The sequence below is a fragment of the Acartia tonsa genome, chromosome 2 (assembly GCF_053477335.1).
Source record: "Acartia tonsa isolate MP-2025a chromosome 2, ASM5347733v1, whole genome shotgun sequence".
Classification (NCBI taxonomy): domain Eukaryota; kingdom Metazoa; phylum Arthropoda; class Copepoda; order Calanoida; family Acartiidae; genus Acartia; species Acartia tonsa.
Window position 1 is genome coordinate 10,890,251 of NC_137261.1, and position 22,459 is coordinate 10,912,709.

Here is a 22,459-nt window from a genome sequence, read left to right on the forward strand (position 1 = left end):
TGTGATTTACGTAGTTTGTATTAGATATTTTAACTTTTAACTCAATTTTGTATATATTGGGTTACGCAGTGACATGCGTATATTTGTACAGTTTGTAATACACGTTTGACTCTGTTTAGATTATACAGATTCAAAACTTATACATATACAATTTTCCTTTTATATATTTTTGTGTATAAATATTTTTGAAGAGATCGACTTATTTAGTCGACGTGTATTGTATATGGTTGGTCTCCCCCTGTCAAGAGAGAAGACGTAAACTTTACCACTGGATATATAACCTTGAGTGGGAAAATTCTACATAAATTATGATATCTCTGTTATCAGATTAGAATAACATACTATTATATTGTTCCCGAGTTTACAGGGTAAACGGAAATGCAAGTGATTGTTACTGGACTTGATTTATATCTCTCGAAATCTGATATTATAATTTATGTTTAATGTTTTATAGATATGAATTCTGTACGTGTGCAGAATTATAGGTTTTGTATTAATTAAATTTGCATTTTGTTATAATGGTAGTCATTCTGCTGCTTATTTGTGCATAAAGGGATGACTGTGCACATATTTCTGGTCGCAGATTTTGCTTTGGCCAAAATTATAAGCAGAAACGTTTCGTTTAGTTAATTATCTTTAGTCCATGACTTTATTGTAAGACTTTATAATTACTCTTTTGTATTCTCTATGAAAGTGTCAAAATATTAGCCAATTGGTTTGAAACTCTTTGATTTTGAAAGGGTATTTAACTTGTCTGTATTTATATCAGATCTCCTTTCAACCATGTTTATTTTGAAAACTTGCAATTTATTAATACTGTGAGAGGATATGTGTGATATTAGGATTGGTCTTACGTGGAAAGTATTTAGTTAATTCCATGAATTTTCTGTAAGTTTACCTTTATTTTATTATGTGATTTTTAGTTGTAATCTTATCTTTAATTAGCAATTAAAACAGGTGTTAGCATCTTTTAAAATAGATATAGGGGAGTTTCATTATTTAAACTTTTAAATATCCCTGTTTTATCAAAAATTGCGTACAGCATATAATATCGCGTAAGGAAAGAAGAGCAATAGTGTTCCCTTCTTATAGTATGAGCTATAATTAGTTCATATGGTTTATAACTTAAATATTTTATGGCATTATTATTAGTTGTGTTGTTGTTATAGCAGTTCAAATCTAATTTGGTTAGAACTGTAATATACCTGTTAATCATTTGTTGACAAGATGCATTGGTATTTGGGTTATATTATAGTTCTGAAGTTTAAAGGTTTTTAAAGAAGTCTGAGTACAATATGCAAGAAAGAAAACTTAATCTTGTTTTGATTGAAATTTTCTTTGAGGGTAGGCAATGGTTTTTGCTTAATTACTAGATTTTTAAATAAAATCATTGATGGGTGAAATTGTGGCATATCACAATGTATACTGTTGCTGTGTTCTTAAATAAGAGCATTAAAGATATAGTTTTGTTCGTACAGATCCTAATCGATAGTTTTTGTCTTTATCACAATTATATACAAATTAGATGTACTTTTGCCGCAGCATGGTTTTGGGTACATGTTTCAGGCATTATTAAAGGCTGATGGGTTAAGTATCCGAGATGTGTTTCTTAGATTTAATGTTAACTGCAAGGTTACTTGGGAATTATAATTCATAGGGTTTTCGAGATAATCAAAATTTAAATTCAAGCGATTCAATACTGTTTTCCCTTGCTTGCAAATGCAACGATAAGCTTGGTATCTTATCACCAGGAGTGATATAGTATTGTATGCTCATATAAAGATTAGATCAGGTGATAAAAGTGGTCTGTGAGTTCTAATAATGCAGTTTATAATAAGACTATTACATAAAAGCTAGAGGTGGTACTAGCTTTATTTGACAGGGTTGTTTTACATGTCAGTGTGCTAGTTAATTCTACCAAAATTGGTCCAATTGCCAAACTTTCTTAGTGTCCTCTAAGTTTCACCGTTGTGCTAGGATTGAGACAAAAGTTCATCCAACCCGAAAGTATAAGTGAGATCGGATGTGCTATTGGTTCATTTTATGCCTATTGTTGTGAATATGCGCATAAAAAGTCTTTTTTTTCAGTAAAATCTGTAAGTCCATATATCTTTTGAAAACTGCTATGCTTGTTTTCAATTTATACTGCGATAGACATGTAATCCTAGAATCAAGGAAAAGTTACAACTTTTCAAGGTAAGTGAAATTTTCTCAAACTAAATTTTCTATCTTTTATGTGCGTATTCTCCACAACTTTCTTCAGAAAATTCAAAATGTATGCTCAGTAATTCTAACTTCGGTTTTAGATAGTTCAATCAATTTAATGATACTCCCTAAGTATACTGGGCTCCTGAGGTGGAGTGTACTATCTAGGTCATGCCCTAATATATATATTTTTGTTTTACAATTTTGTCTTGTCTGTCTTAGGTTGAGTTTTAGTGTAAGATTTGCTTCACAAGTAATGATAGTCTTTAGACAAAGTCCCAGTGGTATTTTGGCACTGTTGATTGTTCAGGACTTTTTTTTGTCTACATGTGAATGTATGAAGATTTTAGAATTATGCCATAAAACATTAGCTATATTACTATTCAAGTTTCTCTCTCTTTTTTTTTTTTTGAAATAGTAGTGTGTGAAATTTTCAATCTTGACCATACACCTTAACCTAATTTCTACAATATCATCTATGTGTTCAATGAATTTACTGTATTCAGGAGTAGATGAGACTGGAATTTTTTTATTTAGCATTAAGATGATAATCAGATTAAGATCACTCATGATATGTGAGTGCCCTGTTTGATAGCTGTATGAATTAAAGTGTATCTATCAGCTTAATAAATTAATCAATGTAATTATTGATTTTGTGTTTCAGATTGGTATAAGAGTATTATTGGGTTGGTTACTAGTAATTAGAGTGATCTAATTAATAGCTGGCGTGTTTCGTGCTATGGCAAGTTGATCCAATTCGTCATCAGATTCGTCTACTTCTGGTAGCATAGGTAGTCCATATATGAATGATCCTGAGAAGTCAAAATCAACGACTACCTCTCTGACAATAGATTGGTCGCTGGACTCTATGTAACCAGTGATAACTGTGTTGGTGATAGTGTGATTGGAGTTGTTGATTATTAAAGCTCTGCCACTGAGTTGTCCATCATCATTGATAATGAGTTGTGTTTGTCCAGGTAAGATCTTAATTCCTGCATTTTCGTTTGAAATATGATCGTCGCTGAGGATCACTTGTGTTCCAGGTGCTAGGTTGAAAAAGTGGTTGATATTCATTACTATCACTTGGGTTTCTTTAGCTTTGATCTTTTTAACTACTCCTGTACAGAGCTGGAGCTCAAGTTCAGAACAGAAGATACTGCTCAGCGGTCCTTCAGGGTGAAGAATAGAGTACAAACACGGTGCTAACCGGTATTTGTCTGTGACAGGCGTCCATGTTAGCTGTAGGCTTCTAATACCATTCAGTCCAATTATCATAGGTGCGACATCCTCATGGTCTTCAGCTACAATTGAAAAGAGAATTGGGTAATGACGGCTTGAAAATGATGTGGGGCGAATCATGAGAGTTACTTCTCTGGGTTCGGGGATCTTGTGATCTGCACATGTAACTGGTAGATCATGACTTTCTTCCAGCTGATTTTTATCATCGTGCATTACTATGCCAAACAACTTGCTATAGTACCTGGCTGATATGATGTTTTTATCTGTTGCTGAGTCAAGTAAAGCTGTCATGCGTACATCATAGTCATATTTACAATCTATTTCTTCTGGCATACAACCAGAGCAATGAAGGTACAATTTTCTTTCTTCCTCCTTTGCTGGTGTAATGTTATCTCTTACTTGATCTTTAGGCTCATTGGGAATTATTTCCGCTGTGGCAGCTGTGATTCCACTGAGGTTACAATCTCTAGATGATTCCTCAGCATTGGCTTTAGCCCAGTCTTCATATGTTTGCCTGAAGACACCACTAGGTTTCACCTTACCACTATGGTATAATTCCATCATGGCTGGCCTTCCAGGACATAAGTGTCGAGAATGGTATAACTCTTTACCATATGTCTTATAACAGTTTGTACAGAAAGCTGATGTCAATACAGTTGGGTATAACCGCCCTGTATCATCACATAATAATCTACATCCATCAGATATGTTGTGAGAATATTGTCCACATGCTACACAGTAGCGTCCAGGTGATAACCTATAAGAAGCCTGATAATCCCGCTTGGTATTCCTTTGAAAATGCCTGTCCCTGTTATCCCTGTGATGAGGTTTGGGGTTGGGTGATCTTGTAGCCATTTCTTTAACGGTGGATTTTCTTCTATGATAATTTGAGATGGCCTCTATTTTGGCAATTTGTCTGTCTCTGTAGTTAGCTCTTCTCTCTTTAGATCTCGAAGTGTTGGTGGTGTGGATTCTCTTGTGTTCTACACTCGTTGTACAGTTTGTGCAGAGATTCCTTCCAACTTCAAGTGAACCACTCGTGTTAGGTCTACCAAGTTGTATTGTGTTCAGTTTCTGCGAGAGTAGAAGTTCTTCTGCTGGTTCTGCTACTTTTGTCCGCCTGCGGGAAACAGTTTTCCACGAGTCTGATAAGTTAGCTTGAGTTGATAGTGAGGCCAGAGATATCGCATTCAATTCAGGGCTCATATTCCTCTTGCCAATTTGTTCTGATTCTTCTAGATTGGATATTTGTATTTCCTCATAAGCATCGGAGTCTCTAATGTCTGTATTAGCTGAAGGGGTGTTTATACCAGGTGTTGTCGAGCGTCCCCGACAAGGAGTGGTTTCCTTACCAGCTTCATCATCCTGCTGGCCTTGCTTGCGGGCAGATGACATGATAATAGTTGTAAAGTCTTAGAACTAATTGTAAGTTCTTTTAGATGCCAGTGGAATGTTGTACTATTTTTATGATAAAAATAGCGGAAGTTCGAGAGGAGTACAAATAATGGGTATAGTTTAAAACAATCAAGAATCTGTTTAAGTTAACAATTCTTTGCCTTAAATTGTGTTTAGCTATAGATGGGTATGATATATGCTTCACCTATAGTTGTTTCTACGTCGTATATACGTGCGTGTGAGCTTTTGATTGATATTCTAAAGATGTGCGCTAATGCACCCTTATCCTTAATTAAGCTCAACTGTAGAAACACTCCTACTTAACTTTTATATAGTTTTATTTATGGAGTCAATTTGAGCTAGTTAGCTATTCAAGTTGGTTATTAAGTTAAGTAATGTTTGCAGCGGAGTTAATTTGGGTATGCTTATATACTATCGCAAATTAACTTTTAGTTTGCTCAGGAGTCGACTTTCCTAGCAAATTATGGTTGTCGAGAAAAGAAAACAGCAATTTATAATCCTTGTTGAACTCTTACTTCACTCTAAGGATATGTGTTTATAGCCTACGATCTACTTATTCCTGTAAGGCTATTATGAATATAACTTACTAAGGTTCACTCCCAAAGGATCGTCTATATTCTAATAATATTGCAACAATTTTGCCTGAATGTCAAAGATCTCGCCACCTCTTACTTATAGTTGTATTAGGGGTTTCCTTCCAATCCTATAACGTAATTTGCGCAAAATTGGGGCTTCACTTATGACTTCAATTCTTATAACTGTAGTAAGATGTACAATTTAGATATACCTATATTTATATATGTAAAGATTGTTTTCAAAATTATCTGACCGGATGTAATCTAATTATAATTAGTAGTAATACAGTATTCAAGTGCAAGTTTACTCTGAGGAAGTGTGAGATCCTACACTAGGTGGCCAACCTATAGTGTGGAGGTTGTCAATCAAACTTCAAAGGAGCCTATCAACTTTGAATTAAACAATACTTATACTTTTTGAAAACTAATCTGACTGATTTTAGTGCACTTTTTTTTTTAACTTATCTAAAAGTAATTTGTTAAGTTATAAAAACTCTGGGCTATATGTAGACACACCTTTATGTTACTTGGTTATAGTCTATGTGCTAGTAAGCCTAAGTAAACATACGTTTCTCGATATAAAAAAAGTTTATGATTCCGGATATTTAAAGACAGTAGGGTACTTTTCCGTAGTACTTCTGCTACTTCTTTTAGAGACGTCCCACTCTCCCAAGGTAGGCTGCTGAAACCTCCTGCTGCGTTTGGTTTATAGAACTTTGTCTCTTAAAGTGTGCTATTCAGTACATATAGGGCCTATATTGTTGACTATACTTTTATATCACTAATGGTCACTATCACTAGTAATTAACTTGTCTTCACTTTCACTGCTGAATCCTGGTGGTACATGAAATAGAAATGTTAGCATTAACAAAGTAAGTAAAAATTTAGTTTTCATGTCCTACTTATTGTTGAGTGAACTGTTTATTGTATTTATGTATGTATTTGTAAGGAGCATACAAACAAAAGTTTTCTAAGTTAAGATTGAATTAAAACTTTCTAAGTCAAAATAAAATAGAATCACTCTAAGTCCAAGGTTGGAAAATTTTGACTAAGTCCAAAAAGTTTCTAATGAAATTATTCTAAGTACAAAATCAACAAACTTCGGCTTAGGAAAAAAAATTCTGAAAATATTTTAAGTGCAAAATTAATAAATTTTGACTAAGTCAAAAAAAAATTTTATTGAAATTATCCTAAGTACAAAGTCAGTGAATTTTGACTAAGTCCAAAAAAATTTCTTTTCAATGAAATTATACTAAGTACAAAATTAGTGAATTTTGATTAAGTTCAAAACTTTTCAATGAAATTATGCTAAGTATAAAAATAGTGAATTTATCTTGAGACAAAAGAAATAGAATTACTCTAAGTCCAGACGTGGAATATTTTGTCCGAGATGAAATTTCCTAACAGTTCATTCACAAAGCTACTTTAGAGATTGCCTATAAGTCAAAAGAAATAGAATCACTCTAAGTCCACTGTTGGAATATTTTGACTAAATGCAAATCTCGCTAAGTTAAGGATTTTAAAATTATAAAGTATTAGAGTGTTAGAATTATCCTTCACCAAAAGAAATAGAATCTCTCTAAGTCCATAATTGGAATATTTTGGCTAAGACAAAAATACTCTAAGACAAAATTTTTCTTTTAAGTGTGGAAAATGAAATTTGTTAATCTAGTTGGAAAAATCGTAATTATTACAAGTCCGAATTTTGGTAAATTTTCCAACCAAGTTCACAATTTTCATAAAATTACTATAAGTCCAGAAATTCGAGATTCTCTCTGTAACAAAAGAAATAGAAACGGTGCTAAGTCCAAAAGTGGAATATTTTGCTCAGAGTCTCAGGAAGTCTCTGGAGTTATTTCTCTGATTGCATACAGCAATTTGTCTACACTTATATCATTTCAACCGATCGATGTTGAGAATATCTTTGAGACTTTGAAATATTTTGTTTAACTCAAAAAATTTTTTTGGAGGCAATAGTTGTTTTGATACATCCGCATATAAATCAGAATTGCATTAAGAATATAAGTCCTAGGCATGTATAAGTAAGTGCAAATCTCAGAAAATCGGTTCTAACGGCACCAAAGTATTAGTACAGTTTAACTTGAGTATAAATGCTACAAGTTTGTAATAATCTTTTGGCCCTTTACTACGACTCAAGAGTACTAACTGCTTTCGGCATATTGTTTCAGAAACATGGCTCCAAAGACAATATGTATCCCAACTAACAGCGTTTCCCGTGTTCTATAGGATTTGCTCCTAAGTTTTCATTTAATAAGACAGTTCAAAATGGTCCTTTACAAATAGTATTTTGATAGCTTATAAATGAAAAGTTACTCCATGCTTGATTCTTAATAAGTTCTGGTTTAAGTATCAAAGATTCAAGTATTTCAACACTTAGAGAATTTCCGAATAAGTAAAAATCATACTAAGTCCGAAGATTTATATATATACTCCGCCACCTAGCACAACTCCCAAATTTCAAAATTCTGACTAAGTCCAGAAATCAAAATTTTGCACATAGCTCAATCATAGATTATTCCAAATCAAGTGTTTTACTAAAGAGAGGCGGACATGGAGGTGCCGGTGTGCTGGTATTCTCTAGGGCCTCTAGAGTGTCAACCAGTGCGAGTGTCCTTATAGGGCGGCGACCAATGGCCACAAATATGCTAGCATTCTCTAGGGCCTCTAGAGTGTCAGCTAGTGCAACTGCTCGTACACGAGGCTCTCAATTGCATTTGTGTCGTGCCTTTCAGTCCCTATCTCTTCAAACGCCTCATAGTCCTAACCTTGCTCTCAAATAGTATCACAGGTTTTGGTAAATTCGATTTTGCCATAACTACAATTATTCGATTTTGGTAAAAATACCTGCCTTAGGCGGTTCGGGTACGGCAAGGAAAAAAAAGAAAAAAAATTTATGAAGTAGAATTTTTCCAAGATACAACCGGTAAGTTGCACCATTGTGTGTGCGAATGGGGCGTTTGTCCATAGTTAGGTATGGAGACCGCTCTTCTATGAGTACTACTAAAACCTAATTTTAATGCAATACACATAGACATTCTCATCGTCGGTTCGCTTGTTTAGAATGCTTAACCCTCTATTCCCACAAGTATAATACGAATTTGGTTGAGCTGGTGGAAGCTCAACAAAAGACCCACGCGAAGTATTATGTTGCTTTAACCTAAGAATAAATGGTTGGTTTTGATATTCGATCAGAATTATATAAGTATATTAAGTATTGAGGAAGGAAAATGTTTTTATAAAGTGTATTTATATCACAAGTGCATAAGTTAAGTATGAAAATATTTACAGGATAAGTGTTAAAATTATAAGTAGAGTAGGACAGAAATGTGCCCTAAGTCCCAAGCAGTGAATTGTGCTAAGTGTTAGAGTTCTAACATAAGGCCTGAGCTCAATTCATGCTAAGTACTAAGGGGCCTAAATTTAAACTACAATGCATGCCAAACAACTAAGTCATTACCTTTTAAAGCCAGAAAGAGAAGTTGATGGTAGGAGAGTTAGTAAATAACTGAATAAATTCAAGAGGTACATGCTATAACATTAGCTCTGGACCAGGATTTTAGTGTTTGTCTGTGCAATTAAATATCTGTGTGTTAATATGTGACGTAAATCAGGCATGGTTGTAGGCATACATATTTGAACTGGTTGTTTATATGATTACATTAACTATAAACATAATATCTTTAATAAACATATACTATTAGCAAATCACATACAGATTACCATGAATAGGCTAGCGTTACCCATATATGGTGTCATATAGGTAAGGATAGGCCTATGAATGCATAAATTGATACAAATAATGCCTTGGGCCTAGCTAAAGTAATTGTGTCTTGCCCCTGAGTGCTACTAGTTAATTGCAGGGCACGTGTCAATCAAAGGTTCATAATATGATCTATAAAGTGTTGACTTTATATCAAGCATAGATAGATAGTTGTGGATGCGAAGCATTTCTGTAAAAGTCTCATATGTACGTTCAAAGAATTTGAAAATTGAGGATCGCATCTCCATTGCAGACACGTTATAAAACTTCTAGACCTATATGAAGCTTCACTATAAAGGAGGACCAGATCAGCAAATTCTTAAGATACAGACAGAAAGGCACATACCCTATTTATTTAATGCTTTAATTTCTTTACTGTTTAAACCTCATCCTATAATATAATGCTGTTATAAGTTCTGCTGGTCCGAATTAAATGTTCTTTTTAGGAAAGCTTTATAAATATCTTTGGGTGGTTAAAAGCTATTTTCATAGAGGCCGGAAAGCAGTAGTATTTTAAGTGTTCGTGATCCACGTCTCTGACTTAAAGTGACAAGTAACAACTTTTTGCTAGAGTTTATAATTAATAGAGTATGTGTATGGTAAAAACTTGCACATATATATTTTGTTTATTTCATAATTAAATGGTATTTTCATGGTAATTTTATATGCTAGAATTTATGTTTATCTGTGGTTTTTTAAATATATTTATATTAAAGACGTTATTTAGCCTTCAGATCAAAAAATTAAATACAAAAATTAAACCTTCATATTACCATAAACGTTCTTACTATATAATATATCCTTGAATTAAGATTTGACCTAAGTACATGTATTCAAAAAAAATATTGTTGAAGGTAGAATAAAAATTGACACCTTTTCAAATCCCCACGTTCGTTATTCTCCTATCTAATTCAGGTTACCAAGGTTTTCATTAACAAATTCCAAAAAATCAATGGATTTTTACAGTCATTACAATGAACAAACTTAATTTGTTTTTCAGAATACCTTTTCCTCGCCGTATTGAATAATGTGTGTTTGGGTGTGTGTTCAATTAAATGCACGCCATAAGATTGATTAGCTCCTAATCCAAAATTATGCATTAAAACAGATTCTCTATGTCAACAACGGAGTAATCATAGATGGACTCGTCACAATTCAGTTTCAAAAACTTTTTGTAAATTTTACAATTGAGTAAAGTAAGACTTAAACAGATACATTACTTTTGAGCCTTTTTTTGCCAATTGAGTGAACTGTCTCCAATTTGAAATCAAACATTGAAACAACAAAGTACTAGATTGATTTACCTTATTTGGTTTATACCTCTTTATCTTTAACTTTTTGTTTTGGCAGCAGAGTAAAAAGAATATTCTGTGGTGTATTTTTATTTAACACCAAAACATAATTCTCTCAATGACCAATAAAGGATGATTGTCTCTAGTGCTAATCTAATATTATGTCTCTCCTCTCCTACAAGAGCTTACCAATGAATGATGAGTCTCTCTAGTACTAGTCTAATATTATGTCTCCTCCCTCTTACAAGAGCTTACCAATGAATGTTGGGTCTCTCTAGTACTAGTCTAATATTATGTCTCCTCCCTCTTACAAGAGCTTACCAATAAATGATGAGTCTCTCTAGTACTAGTCTAATATTATGTCTCCTCCCTCTTACAAGAGCTTAACAATGAATGATTAGTTTCTCTAGTACTAGTCTAATATTATATCTGCTCCCTCTTACAAGAGCTTAACAATGAATGATGAGACTCTCTAGTACTAGTCTAATATTATGTCTCCTCCCTCTTACAAGAGCTTACCAATGAATGGTGAGTCTTTCTATTACTAGTCTAATATTATGACTCCTCCCTCTTACAAGAGCTTACCAATGAAGGATGGTTGTCTCTACTGCTAATCTAATATTATGTCTCTTCTCTCATACAAGAGCTTACCAATGAAGTATGATTGTCTCTACTGCTAGTCTAATATTATGTCTCCTCCCCCTTACAAGAGCTTAACAATGAATGATGAGTCTTTCTAGTACTAGTCTAATATTATGACTCTTCCCTCTTACAAGAGCTTCAAAATGAATGATGAGTCTCTCTAATTCTAGTCTAATATTATGTCTCCTCTCTCTTGTCTAATACCAGAGCTTGCCCTCAAGCAAAATGAGTTTGGTCCATATAAAAGAGATTTGAGTAAATAGAGAAGCAAGTTGACATTAAAGTCTTTGGTTATATCTCATTCCATCCCATAAATCCAGAGAGAGAGAGAGGGGGCTGTTTATTACACTAGTCCGCAAACTTTTTGAATAACGTTTTCTAATTAGTTGAATTTACAACTTTGAGGTTTTCTTTAATTTTGATTGGTTGATTTATTAAGTTGAGTGTCCAAACGTTTCAACCACTTATTGAAATCTACATAAGAGGAATTTTGTGTATTATCAAATGGGATTTACATTCAGTTATCGGCCATTGTCTTCTCCACTTTATATCCCTGCCATAAATCAAAACAACCATCGCTATAAAAATAGCAAGTGAGTGCAAATGTTATTATTTATTATACTTGGTAGAATTTTACCGTAGCATACATACATATATCATTCAATAAAGGAGATAAAATATACCCATTTTAAATTCTTATTTTATATAAAAACTAGTTAATTCGTCCATAGCCTCTAGAGTATGGTGGGAAAGGTCAGGAAAATTGTCTAAAACCAATCCAAGATATTTATAGAACTTCACTGTAGATTACAACTTATTCATATCAGCAATTTTGGAGCTTGGGACAAAAACTTACTACTTTATGATGTAAGATAAAATCTTTTAGAGTTCATCTCTAAATCTTAACATGTTTTGTTCTAAAATCTTTAAATTGGAAGATTTTAATTATGTAACTTAGAATAATCCTTTAAATGAGTTAAGGCTAGCAAAATAAAGAGTAGAAAATTTAAATCAAGTATATTTGTTCTACTTTGGACAAATAATTCACTTTTTCTTTAATTCTGTTATTATTTCAAAGCCAATAAGATGACATATTTTCCATTTTAAAAAAGTAATAGTTATTTCTCGTATCGTATTATAAACGGCTTTCCGCGGATATAGAATGTACAATTATAAGATTAAAACTAGTTTTTTTAGCCCCGTGGTGCCGAAGGCACTGGCTAAAAAAACTAGTTTTAATCTTATGATTGTACATTTCTATATTCGTAGAAAACTGGATATAATACAATGCTAGACATAGTTTTTTCGTATGGATGAGAACCGGTTCCTATCCACCGGATTCGAATGAATACGAGAAAACTATTTCTGAAGCGATTTAGAGGCAGTTATGATATTTTGATCTTAGACATTTTGTTTGTTTAGTGGTTGTGAAATCCAAGGAGATGGGGGGGGGGGGGGTTATGATGGAACATTGGACAGTAAGTTTTACTGGTACCCGAAGTTTTGTCATCAGTATTCATTCTTCTTCATTGGCTCTCAAAAACTAATTTTATTGAATTTGATTGGTTAGTTCCAGATAAGAAGTATTCAAACCTTTCAACTGATAAATTTATCAAATTCAGGGATAGTTTTAATTATCATCATTGGAGAATTATGAGAATAAATTGTCGATTGTCTCTTCCCCTAAGATCCCTGATTAAAATCACTTTTAAGCATGAATAAAATATGTTTTTAGAAAACAAGAACCCTAAGTTTGGAGATTTTTGTTTATTAAAATTGTGAAACCCTAGGTAGTTCAAATAAAATAACTCAGAATATATATGAATATTTTGCAGATAAAATATTGGAAAACCAAGGAAGAAAAGTGTTATAAACCATATAAGAGATAAAAAAAATGAAATATTCTTGTTGCACTTATCAAACACACACACATACACAAACACACATAGTTCAAAGTAAGTTTAACTTTTGTTCTAGGCATGCAAATAGTTTTAGGTTCTTCGGGGACTAGGGATAATTGCAGGCACGATTATGCCCTTACTTTTTTTTTGTGAATTTTGTTCATTAATTGCTTAATATTAAATATTCAAATGTTTGTATGTGCAAGAAATTATAAAAATTTTGTTTGAACTTTCAGTGAAAAAAGGTGTACATATATTTATGATTGGTTCTTAAAAATTATGTATTATAACTGACACTGTTGTTTTTTTTTGTCTTTTCTTAATAACATTCTACTGATTTTTGTAGTTTATTGTTGCTGAGCTTATATAGACATAATTGTCCTTAGTTCCTAAACACATATTTATATACATAAGTTTTAAAAAGAAACCTGATCTAAATAGCAAGAAATACAATCTCTAATGTGGGTAAAGTAGAGCTCATTTAGATTGATCAAACATTTTTATTTCTTTTTTTATTAGGGTATCAATCTTATACATAGGAGGTAATTTAGGTTTACTCAAAAAGATCTGTGAAATTTTGTTCCTTATAATTTCATGATTAATAGCTTACTTTTGGTCTAGGGGGGGGGGGGGGGTCAGTTTAGTTTAACCCTACAATAATGAAATAGATCATAGAAAAAATGACATTTAATTTTTTTTGACTCTTTAACAAAAATCCATTTAACCTTGCAGGCCGTTATATATCAAATCAAAATATCAATAGAGACTAAAAAAAATATTTTAAAAAAACAGTTACTAAAACTTCGGACAAAAGCAGGCAATGTTTACTCTATAACTAATTATTATACCATAAATAGGCCCACAAAATTCGACCAAAACCTTCTGAAGAAACCATAAATCTAAATTTTCTTTACAACTTTATCAAATATGATATTTGAACTGGTGGTAGTTGTGTACTACAAATATTAACTTTATCTTATTTTCACCAAATATTTTGGGGGGTTAAGCAAAACATAAAACGAAGGCAATTTTATCCAGAGGTGGAGGTTTTCTCAGGGAGGAAGGGGACATTGGGCTATTTATTGCACTAGTCCCCAAAGTCTTATAATAACGATTTCTTATTTACTGGCTCAACAACCTTTGGGACTTTTATTAAATTTGAAAGGTTGATTCGTTTTGTTGAGTGTCCAAACGTTTCAACCACTAATTTTAATCTACAGAAGGGGTAATTTTATGTATCATCATTGGGGATATACATAAATTTACGGCTATTGTCTTATCCCTTTAAATTCCTAAGCTTTTCTAAATTTTGTTGGTTGGTTAGCTGGTTCATAGATCAGTCATAAACATTAAACATATTAAATTAAATAAATAAATTGTAAATATGTATGTAAAATATAAGTTTCTTAAAGTAATGCTAATTTTTAAGAGAATTATCTTTAAATACAAAAAGATAGGTAGATGGATATAGTAATACAAAAGTCTTAAAGATTATGATGTTGTCATCTTATATTTATTAATTCCACTATAAGAAATAAAAAGATAATAGATTATCATCTTAACTCATAGAGAAAAGTTTGACTTTCATTGTACAATAAAAAGCGACTATTATTAAGTACTTTGTTTTATTTCCCCCTCAAAAAATTGATATGAGTTCAAAAGGGAGGAATATTTTACTAACATAATTTTGGTGCTATTCCAGGGAGAAATAGAAAAGTAAACAAATAAAAGGTAGAGAAAAAAATTAGAGGATAAAGAGGTAGATTTGATGTAGGCATATAAAGAAAATAATTATTAAATTGAATCCTCAGAATATAATTAATTCGTGATTTTTTATAATTTAAGATAAAAATTAAAGCAAATATTTATAAGGATTAAGATCACTGGGGAAAATTCTCTTAAAAGATCTTCACTGTTTTGCTTTGATTACTTATTTTTTTGCAAACTTCAATAGATCTAAAAAAGCTTTTGGCTTAAAAATTAATTATATATGAAATAGGAAATAAATATTTCTTTTCAATTACTGATCTGCTCAATTTTCCCTACCCTTGCCTGCTTGTAGGAAATTAAATGTAAATGTCTGAATTATGCAAATTTCTACTAGATATTTCCTAATTTGTCTCTTGCAGTATACAATATTTTGCAAATGGACTATATTAAACCCCCTTTATTCTTTCCAAATAATATATGTTTAAACCTTTAAGTTCTGCACCATGAGCAATGTATTTATTACTAATTAATTATTTTCTTCAGCTTTCAACAATCATTTTTAGTGTTTAGAATTAATTATATTTCAATGAGGGAGGAGTTTTGTGCATTCCATTTTTGGAATAATAGAAAATTTCATCTATGCATATTTCTCACATTTTATGCTTCTAGTCAAGCAAGTTAAATAAAAGAAATCTGAATTACTATTTTTATTTCCATGATGTAAGGAAAGCGGAAAAAAATCCCAGATGTGTAATGTTAATTCATAATATTGGGGAATAGTTATTTCTCGTATCGTATTATAAACGGCTTTCCGCGGATATAGAATGTACAATTATAAGATTAAAACTAGTTTTAATCTTATGATTGTACATTTCTATATTCGTAGAAAACTAGATATAATATAATGCTAGACATATTTTTTTCGTATTCATGAGAACCGGTTCCTATCCACTGGATTCAAATGAATACGAGAAAACATATTACCATTATATTAGATTACTGTTATTATGAAGGTCATTTAATGGGAATGTGGATATGGTAAAATGTTCCAGGGTTGTTTAATTTTACCTCCAAAAATCTATGAACTCCAACTAGCTGCCAAATTTTTGTACACATACATATTTTGCCAGCACATCATTATAAGCAGCATGAGAATACCTATCAACAGTGCATAAAAATTAGAATACAATTTGGCAGAAATTAATGAACAATTTTAACCTATATACACAATCTTCTGACTTTAGATTTTATATTAGAATTGGACAAGTTTTTAGATATGTATAGAGATTAGGTTAATAGGTTTTGGCTGCAAACTTTCAATTGGCAACAAATTCCTTTCCAACAATTTTTGGAAATGTATATTCACATAAATTCTTTTTAGTAATATGAGAAATTTTGATTGCTGTAAGCATTAAATATAACCCATTTTCTTTGAACTTAAATTTTTATTTGAATTCTTGTTAAGGTTATTTTTATATTGAATATTAATAATAGATTTTGACAGGTATAGCCAATAAAACTTTTTAATCCTTATATAAAAGTACAGGATTACTTTCTGTCTGTCTTTTTACAGCTAAGAATCGCATTTATGGGTGATTAGTTTTCCTTTACAAAATTGCTTTTTCCTTTTTCTTTTTAAAACTAAAATCGAATGTGGAAGATAAATAATCTTCCCCCACTTTCCTAAAGTTCCCCTGGAGGCCTTTACGGGATTACCCGCTTGTTATACATGATTTATTAATTCAATAAATATTTTATTCATGCCAGGACACCAATTATATATTTCGCTTTATTCATGATTAAGCCACAACAAATAAGTACAACTCCTAAATAAATTTGTTGGCTTCATTTTAAAAGCGAAGCTTTTCTATAATTAGGGTCGGTTCGTCCGTCCGTCCGAGATAGTTAGCTTTTATCCGTTAATTTAGGCATGTTAAAATTGACCTATTGATTTTAAACTTTGCAAGGTGATTCCTGTAGTAGTTAGGTACGATTTAGAAAGCGTAGCAATTCTATAATCATTACCAGAAAGTCCATTTTAAGCATGTTGATTTTTCTACTTTTTAACAAAAAATTTTTATGTGATCTAATTATCCGATTGACCTGATTTTTGGTATATTGATTCCTGTGACAACAACAGTTTTGCAACAAATTTACTTACAATATCGTTACGACTCTTATACATTTATATTCTGATTATTCAGTTCTGACACTATACAAGTGTTTATGTCCGTTTGTCCTACCGTTTCAGTGCTTCTCTTTTATGGATGTTTTAGAAAATAAGATAGTTGGGTTATATTGAGTACATATTATGGTTAGGGCACCACAGGCATAGGCCCGCAAGGTTAGATCTCTCACAGGGGTAGGGCATGTAGAATTAAAAAATAAGGGTCGGACCTTTCTCCCTCTCTGTATATGTGCTCTATGTAAATAATTATTTTTCTTTAATTCAAATACATGTCTACAGGCTTCTTTTTTCTTATCACTGCAATGTAAATTATATGTTTTTTATATGTACATGAAACTGTGCCAATTGTAATGAGTCTTATCTTTATAACAATAAAAAATTATGTCAGTTTTACCTTTGTAATACATGTTAACAGTGCAATTTTAGAAAACAATAATAGTTATTTATCGCATCTTGTTATAGACAGCCTTCTGTGGATATGAAAATGAAAAAATATTAGATTGGACCAGTTTTGATAGACCCGAGGGGCCGAAGTCCCTTGCTAACCAATTCCGGTATAAATTTTCAAATTTTTTTATCTCAATATTTTTGGAAAATTTCTGTAATACGAAGCTATACATGATTTTTTAGTATAGATAAGAAACCGTTCTGACGCTGGGGATATTAATTGGTTTCGAAACCATATTGGAAAATAATCATATTTGGTAAACGATTGCATTGGCTCGAAAATCGTATGTGTATTTGAACCTACAAGGCTTAAGGAGTAGCTTTTTTACAAGAAAAAATAAATATTTCTGGGAGATCTAACAAAAAATCATTTTTAGATAAATAATGAACTTACAAGAATTGTTAAAAACTGTATAAATGACGGATCGAATCACAGAAACTGAAAGATTGGTTCAAGACTTTACTGAAAGGTAAACCTTTTTTGGTATAATAGGTGATTCACTTCCAAGCCTGCAGCCAAACGGATGTGGCTGCGGCTGAATACGAATTGGTGGCTGACATGAGATGACTTAATAAAATTTGGTGGATGCGGCTTAGAGGGGCAGATTCTTTTAACAAGCCGCCCAGCTTTCTTAAATACAGGCAATTTGTTGCAGCTGCGACTAAGCCTTGTCTAAGGTATATGAATGAAAACATACGTGGCTGTAACCTGTTAATAAGTCATAATAATGAAGATCACTTCAGCAAAGGGAAGCTTAAGCTGTTTGCCTATACTGATATTACAAATTAATTTGTTTTTGCCCCTTGTATTAGAGGCTTCTACCAAAGATATGGTGAAGATCCACTAAAGCATTTACGAATTATTTGAAAATAAGAAAAAACTAAAAAGATTAGATGTAATACAATGTATGAAGGATTCGTGAAAGTTTTCTAGGGGACATAACCATCCATCCCCTAGATAGCTAAAAACCAAAACTCGAAATATAGGAAGATATCCTTGTAAGGAATAACCTAATAGCAAGATCTTTTGGTACAGACAGATACATACATACATACACAAACAAATTCTGTCTCAAAATAAGTTTTAAAAACATTATAAAAGTTTTTTTTGATTAAAGGTTTTTGCATCTAATTTCATTTGATAGGGCTTAATTCCCAATAATAAAATATATTTGTGTAAATCTAAAAATCTAGCCCCTAGTGGCTGAGAAAAATAAATGCTGACAATAATTTAGAGACACAGTTATAAATGAAGAAAAGTATGATCCTACATTCTTGTATCTTATTGTTGGAGGTGTGGTGGGCGCTATACTTGGTATAACAATTCTGATACATTGTTTTAAGGTTAGATTAGATTTATTTTATTAGGCTCGGAAGCCGTGCTTAAGCCAAAAATCTAAATCCACTAGTGTGACAAAGTTCTTGAAAAGATAAATTGTCTGTTTAGGCACAGATTTCAAAAAGATTTAAACATCCTGCTAAATCCTAATATTAGCAAATGCCGATTTCACTGAGGTTTACGCGACTGAGGCGCGGCTGCCGAGCCCTTATTTTAACACCCCCCTCCTTTATATTTGAACTAATTTAAAATAAGGGGTGATGGGGGTTCATTGCTCAACAGGCACTTTGAGGGAAAGCACTAAACTGATACTTTGACAGTCATTCGTGCTAGTTGATATGTTTTTTTGTCAGTCATTTTTTTGGCAGGTCCTGTCATCACATCACATATATTATTCTTTAATTATATTTCTATTATGTCTTTGAAACAGCTGCATTAGAACCGGTTCTCAGTAATACTAAAAAATCACGTAAAGTATCGCATTACAGACAATTTTCCAACAAACATTTTTTTAAATCAAAAAATAATACCAGTTTGGCCCTCCATCCCTTTGGGCTAACAGAACTGTTTTCAATCTTATAATTTTTCATTTCAATATCCGCGGAAAGCTGTCTTTATTACGATGCAATAAATAACTATTATTGATTTAATTAGGTTATGAAAATCGTTGGTTTGAAATCTGTGCCTAGAAAAACATCCTTAGAAGAAATAGACATACATACTTCAGACGAGTAAGAAAATTTTTGGAGCACAGCAGCTTCATTAATTCTCCTTATTTTTAACGCAAAGATTTACTATAATAAGAGTCGGTCCGTCCGTACGTCTGCAACAGATAGCTCTTATCGTTATATTTGCAATTTAAGGTTGGTCCTATCGATTAAAAATTTGGCATGATGATTCCTGTATCAGTTAGGGACGATCAATTAACAAAGTCGAAGGGTCCAATTTGAACATCTATTTTAATAACAAGTTTAACATCTCGTATATGGTTGGTCTGAGGAGGTGATGCTTTCAGGGAAGATAACTATTGTATTTGGGTGGTTTCACAATGTATATTACCATCTCATTCTCTCGATATGCATTTACATATCTCTCTCTCCCTATATACTAGGGGCGCAGCATTTTATAATCTCATAATTTAGGTATAGACCATTCTTTGGAATTAAACAAATAGAGAGACAGGTATTATTAAGCAGCGAAGCTACTCTATATCGCACAAAAGTTCTCCTTGAAATCAAAGACGTCTTAGCTTTTTATTTGGGGATGGTAAAATTAAAAATTTTGTTGGCATCCCCTATTTTTTTAGTGGGTTGGGAGGGTTATAATCCCTTTGCCGCTAGAAAATACGTTAATTATCCAAAAAATAATTAATAACTATTTTTATGATGTTTTTTATATTATTTGAATTTCCTAATTTAGAATACGACCTTCTTTGAGATGGAAGAGAGAAGAGATTATGATCAAGGTGGAATAATCTTGAAATTTGTTAAAGCGAAGCTGCTCTAGAAGTCCTTAGTGTGAGATATTTCTGTAGGGTTACATTATAGCATATGTAGAGTTTTTCAGTGTAAAGCTGACCTGAACAGGCCTCCTAAAATAAACACTTTACAATTTTGGACATTTATAATGCTTTCCTGAAAAGTTGAATCGATTGAATCCTAGTTGTTAAGCACCTATATTTAGACCTCTAATGAGACTATAAATTGGATAATTGGATGGGGTTTAGGTCGACCTAACATCTTTAATTTTAGTTTTAGAGAAAGTAGATTTTAAAAAAGAGGAAGGGGGGAGGATTCAAATTTTCTTTAGAAGTTGTAGGTACCTTGCCTTTCCAAAATAGTTAAAAACCTTCAGAACCTATAAGAAGACCAATAAGATTTGCTTCACTGTTAAAGATAGCTATGTATAGTTATTCCGTTACAGACACACAGACGAACATCCTGTTACTTTTAAGATTATAATAAGCACTTTTGTACCTGCACTATAAAAAAAACTATTTTGCTTCCATTTCAGCACTGAAAATATATTGGGATTATCCCATGGGAGAGAGAGAAGATAATCAAGGATGTAACAAACCAACAGAAGTATAATATTTTTGTTTTATATGTATGTTAAAATCTATAAAAATTTTAAATGCTTTTCATATGAAATATAAATATGTATCTGCAAAGTTCATCATACTATATTATTGAACTATTGGGAAAATAATAATCCATAGTTTTTGCATGAAATATTGAAGTTTCTTCAGTCTTAGTTAGGTGGCAGATGCGTACAGAAATAGGGTGAATTCATCCCTCTGGTAATTAGGGGCCGGTTATTATAGGGTCTACGACTTTACACCCCGGAATGATTCACCCCCCCCCCCCCCCGTCAGATAAAAAGTTTCGGCCTCCTTAAAATATGTATGCTTGGTGCACCCCCCTTGCAAAACCCTGTGCACGCCAGTATTTATAATAAATCTAATTTGCTACCCTATGTTGCCCTCTTTTGTACTTGTTAATATTTTATCACCGTTCCATATAAATCATTTTCCTTATTCTAAAAAGTAAAAAATCGCTACTTCCTAATTTGGTTTGGTTTGGCAGCTTTGTTAATGTCTGTCAAAATTCGAATCTCGGACAAAAACTTTAAATACAAACTCCCCTGTATTAAACGTTTACAATATACTTAATTGGTAACTAGTACAACCAAAGTAATTTATATTTCTATTAACAACAATAAATTTAGAAATGTTAATTACTAGTATTTCGTGTCTATCATTGCATAATTTGGATCTAAAACTGTTTTAAAAAGGAAAATATGTCAGGAAAAAAATGATAAAATATAAGAATTCTGCTACAGCTGAAAAACAAAATAGATCAAACGAGAGAGAGGAAGATGTGTTATTAAATTTCTTAGAAAATGTCTATGATAAACTATATAAATCCATACATAAAATTGTTAATTTTTGAGTTAGATAATGTTTATAATTTATAAAATATATAAATAGTTGTATTAAAAGGCTTATATTATTTATCACGTGATGTTATTTACAATTGTGTGCAGACCAATTTGAAAAAGGAGGCTCTAAGTCTTAATATTTAACAAGGTTGTTAACATCCATAAAAAAGAAGCAAGGAATAATCATGGATGGAATAACGGACATTGTGAGTTATAAAGCAGATGTTTAGTGGTCATAAAAAGAAGAGAAGTGTTTAAAAATTGATAGAAAAGTACGCAACCTACTTTATAATATATATAATATTAGCTTTATAACCTTTGTATATAACATGACTGACGTACCATTAGTTTGTACATTGAATACATTTTGGTAAAGGATATCTTCAAACTTAAACTAGCAGTCTATCATTAATATAAACCGAGAAAATTACATTCCCACAAAACAAAGCTGTAGGGGACTGACGAAATGCATGACAAAGATATATAGTGAATTTTAGATTTGCTTCGCTTCTCGACTGTAGCGCGCTATATGTAGCAAAGTAGATCAAATTCTTTATAAACAAGGACGATCTGATTTAAATCTTTATTTATTATTTATTTATTAGTATCTTGCCTAAAAGTCGCTGAAAGATCGATTGAGCTAGCTTAAGTTAGCCGTCCATTTAGGAAAGTACGTCTACAATAAATTAAGTTAAAACTAAGGGAAGCTACGCTCCCTGGTGAAATATTTAAGTCAATTATAGATTAACATCTTGCTTTTTATGTAATTGTTTAAAAGCATTTG

General features: G+C 32.0%; 1 protein-coding gene across 1 annotated transcript; it reads left to right on the forward strand.

The window, feature by feature from the left end:
• The first annotated feature begins 17,330 nt into the window (after positions 1-17,330).
• Positions 17,331-20,905, forward strand: LOC145304466 (uncharacterized). Its single transcript, XM_080146351.1, has 7 exons — positions 17,331-17,503; positions 17,774-17,866; positions 18,632-18,740; positions 19,390-19,466; positions 19,878-19,917; positions 20,155-20,200; positions 20,749-20,905. The coding sequence occupies exons 2-7, from the start codon at positions 17,814-17,816 to the stop codon at positions 20,823-20,825; spliced, it is 402 nt and encodes a 133-aa protein (XP_080002477.1). The 5' UTR covers positions 17,331-17,503; positions 17,774-17,813; the 3' UTR covers positions 20,826-20,905.
• Positions 20,906-22,459: the final 1,554 nt, after the last annotated feature.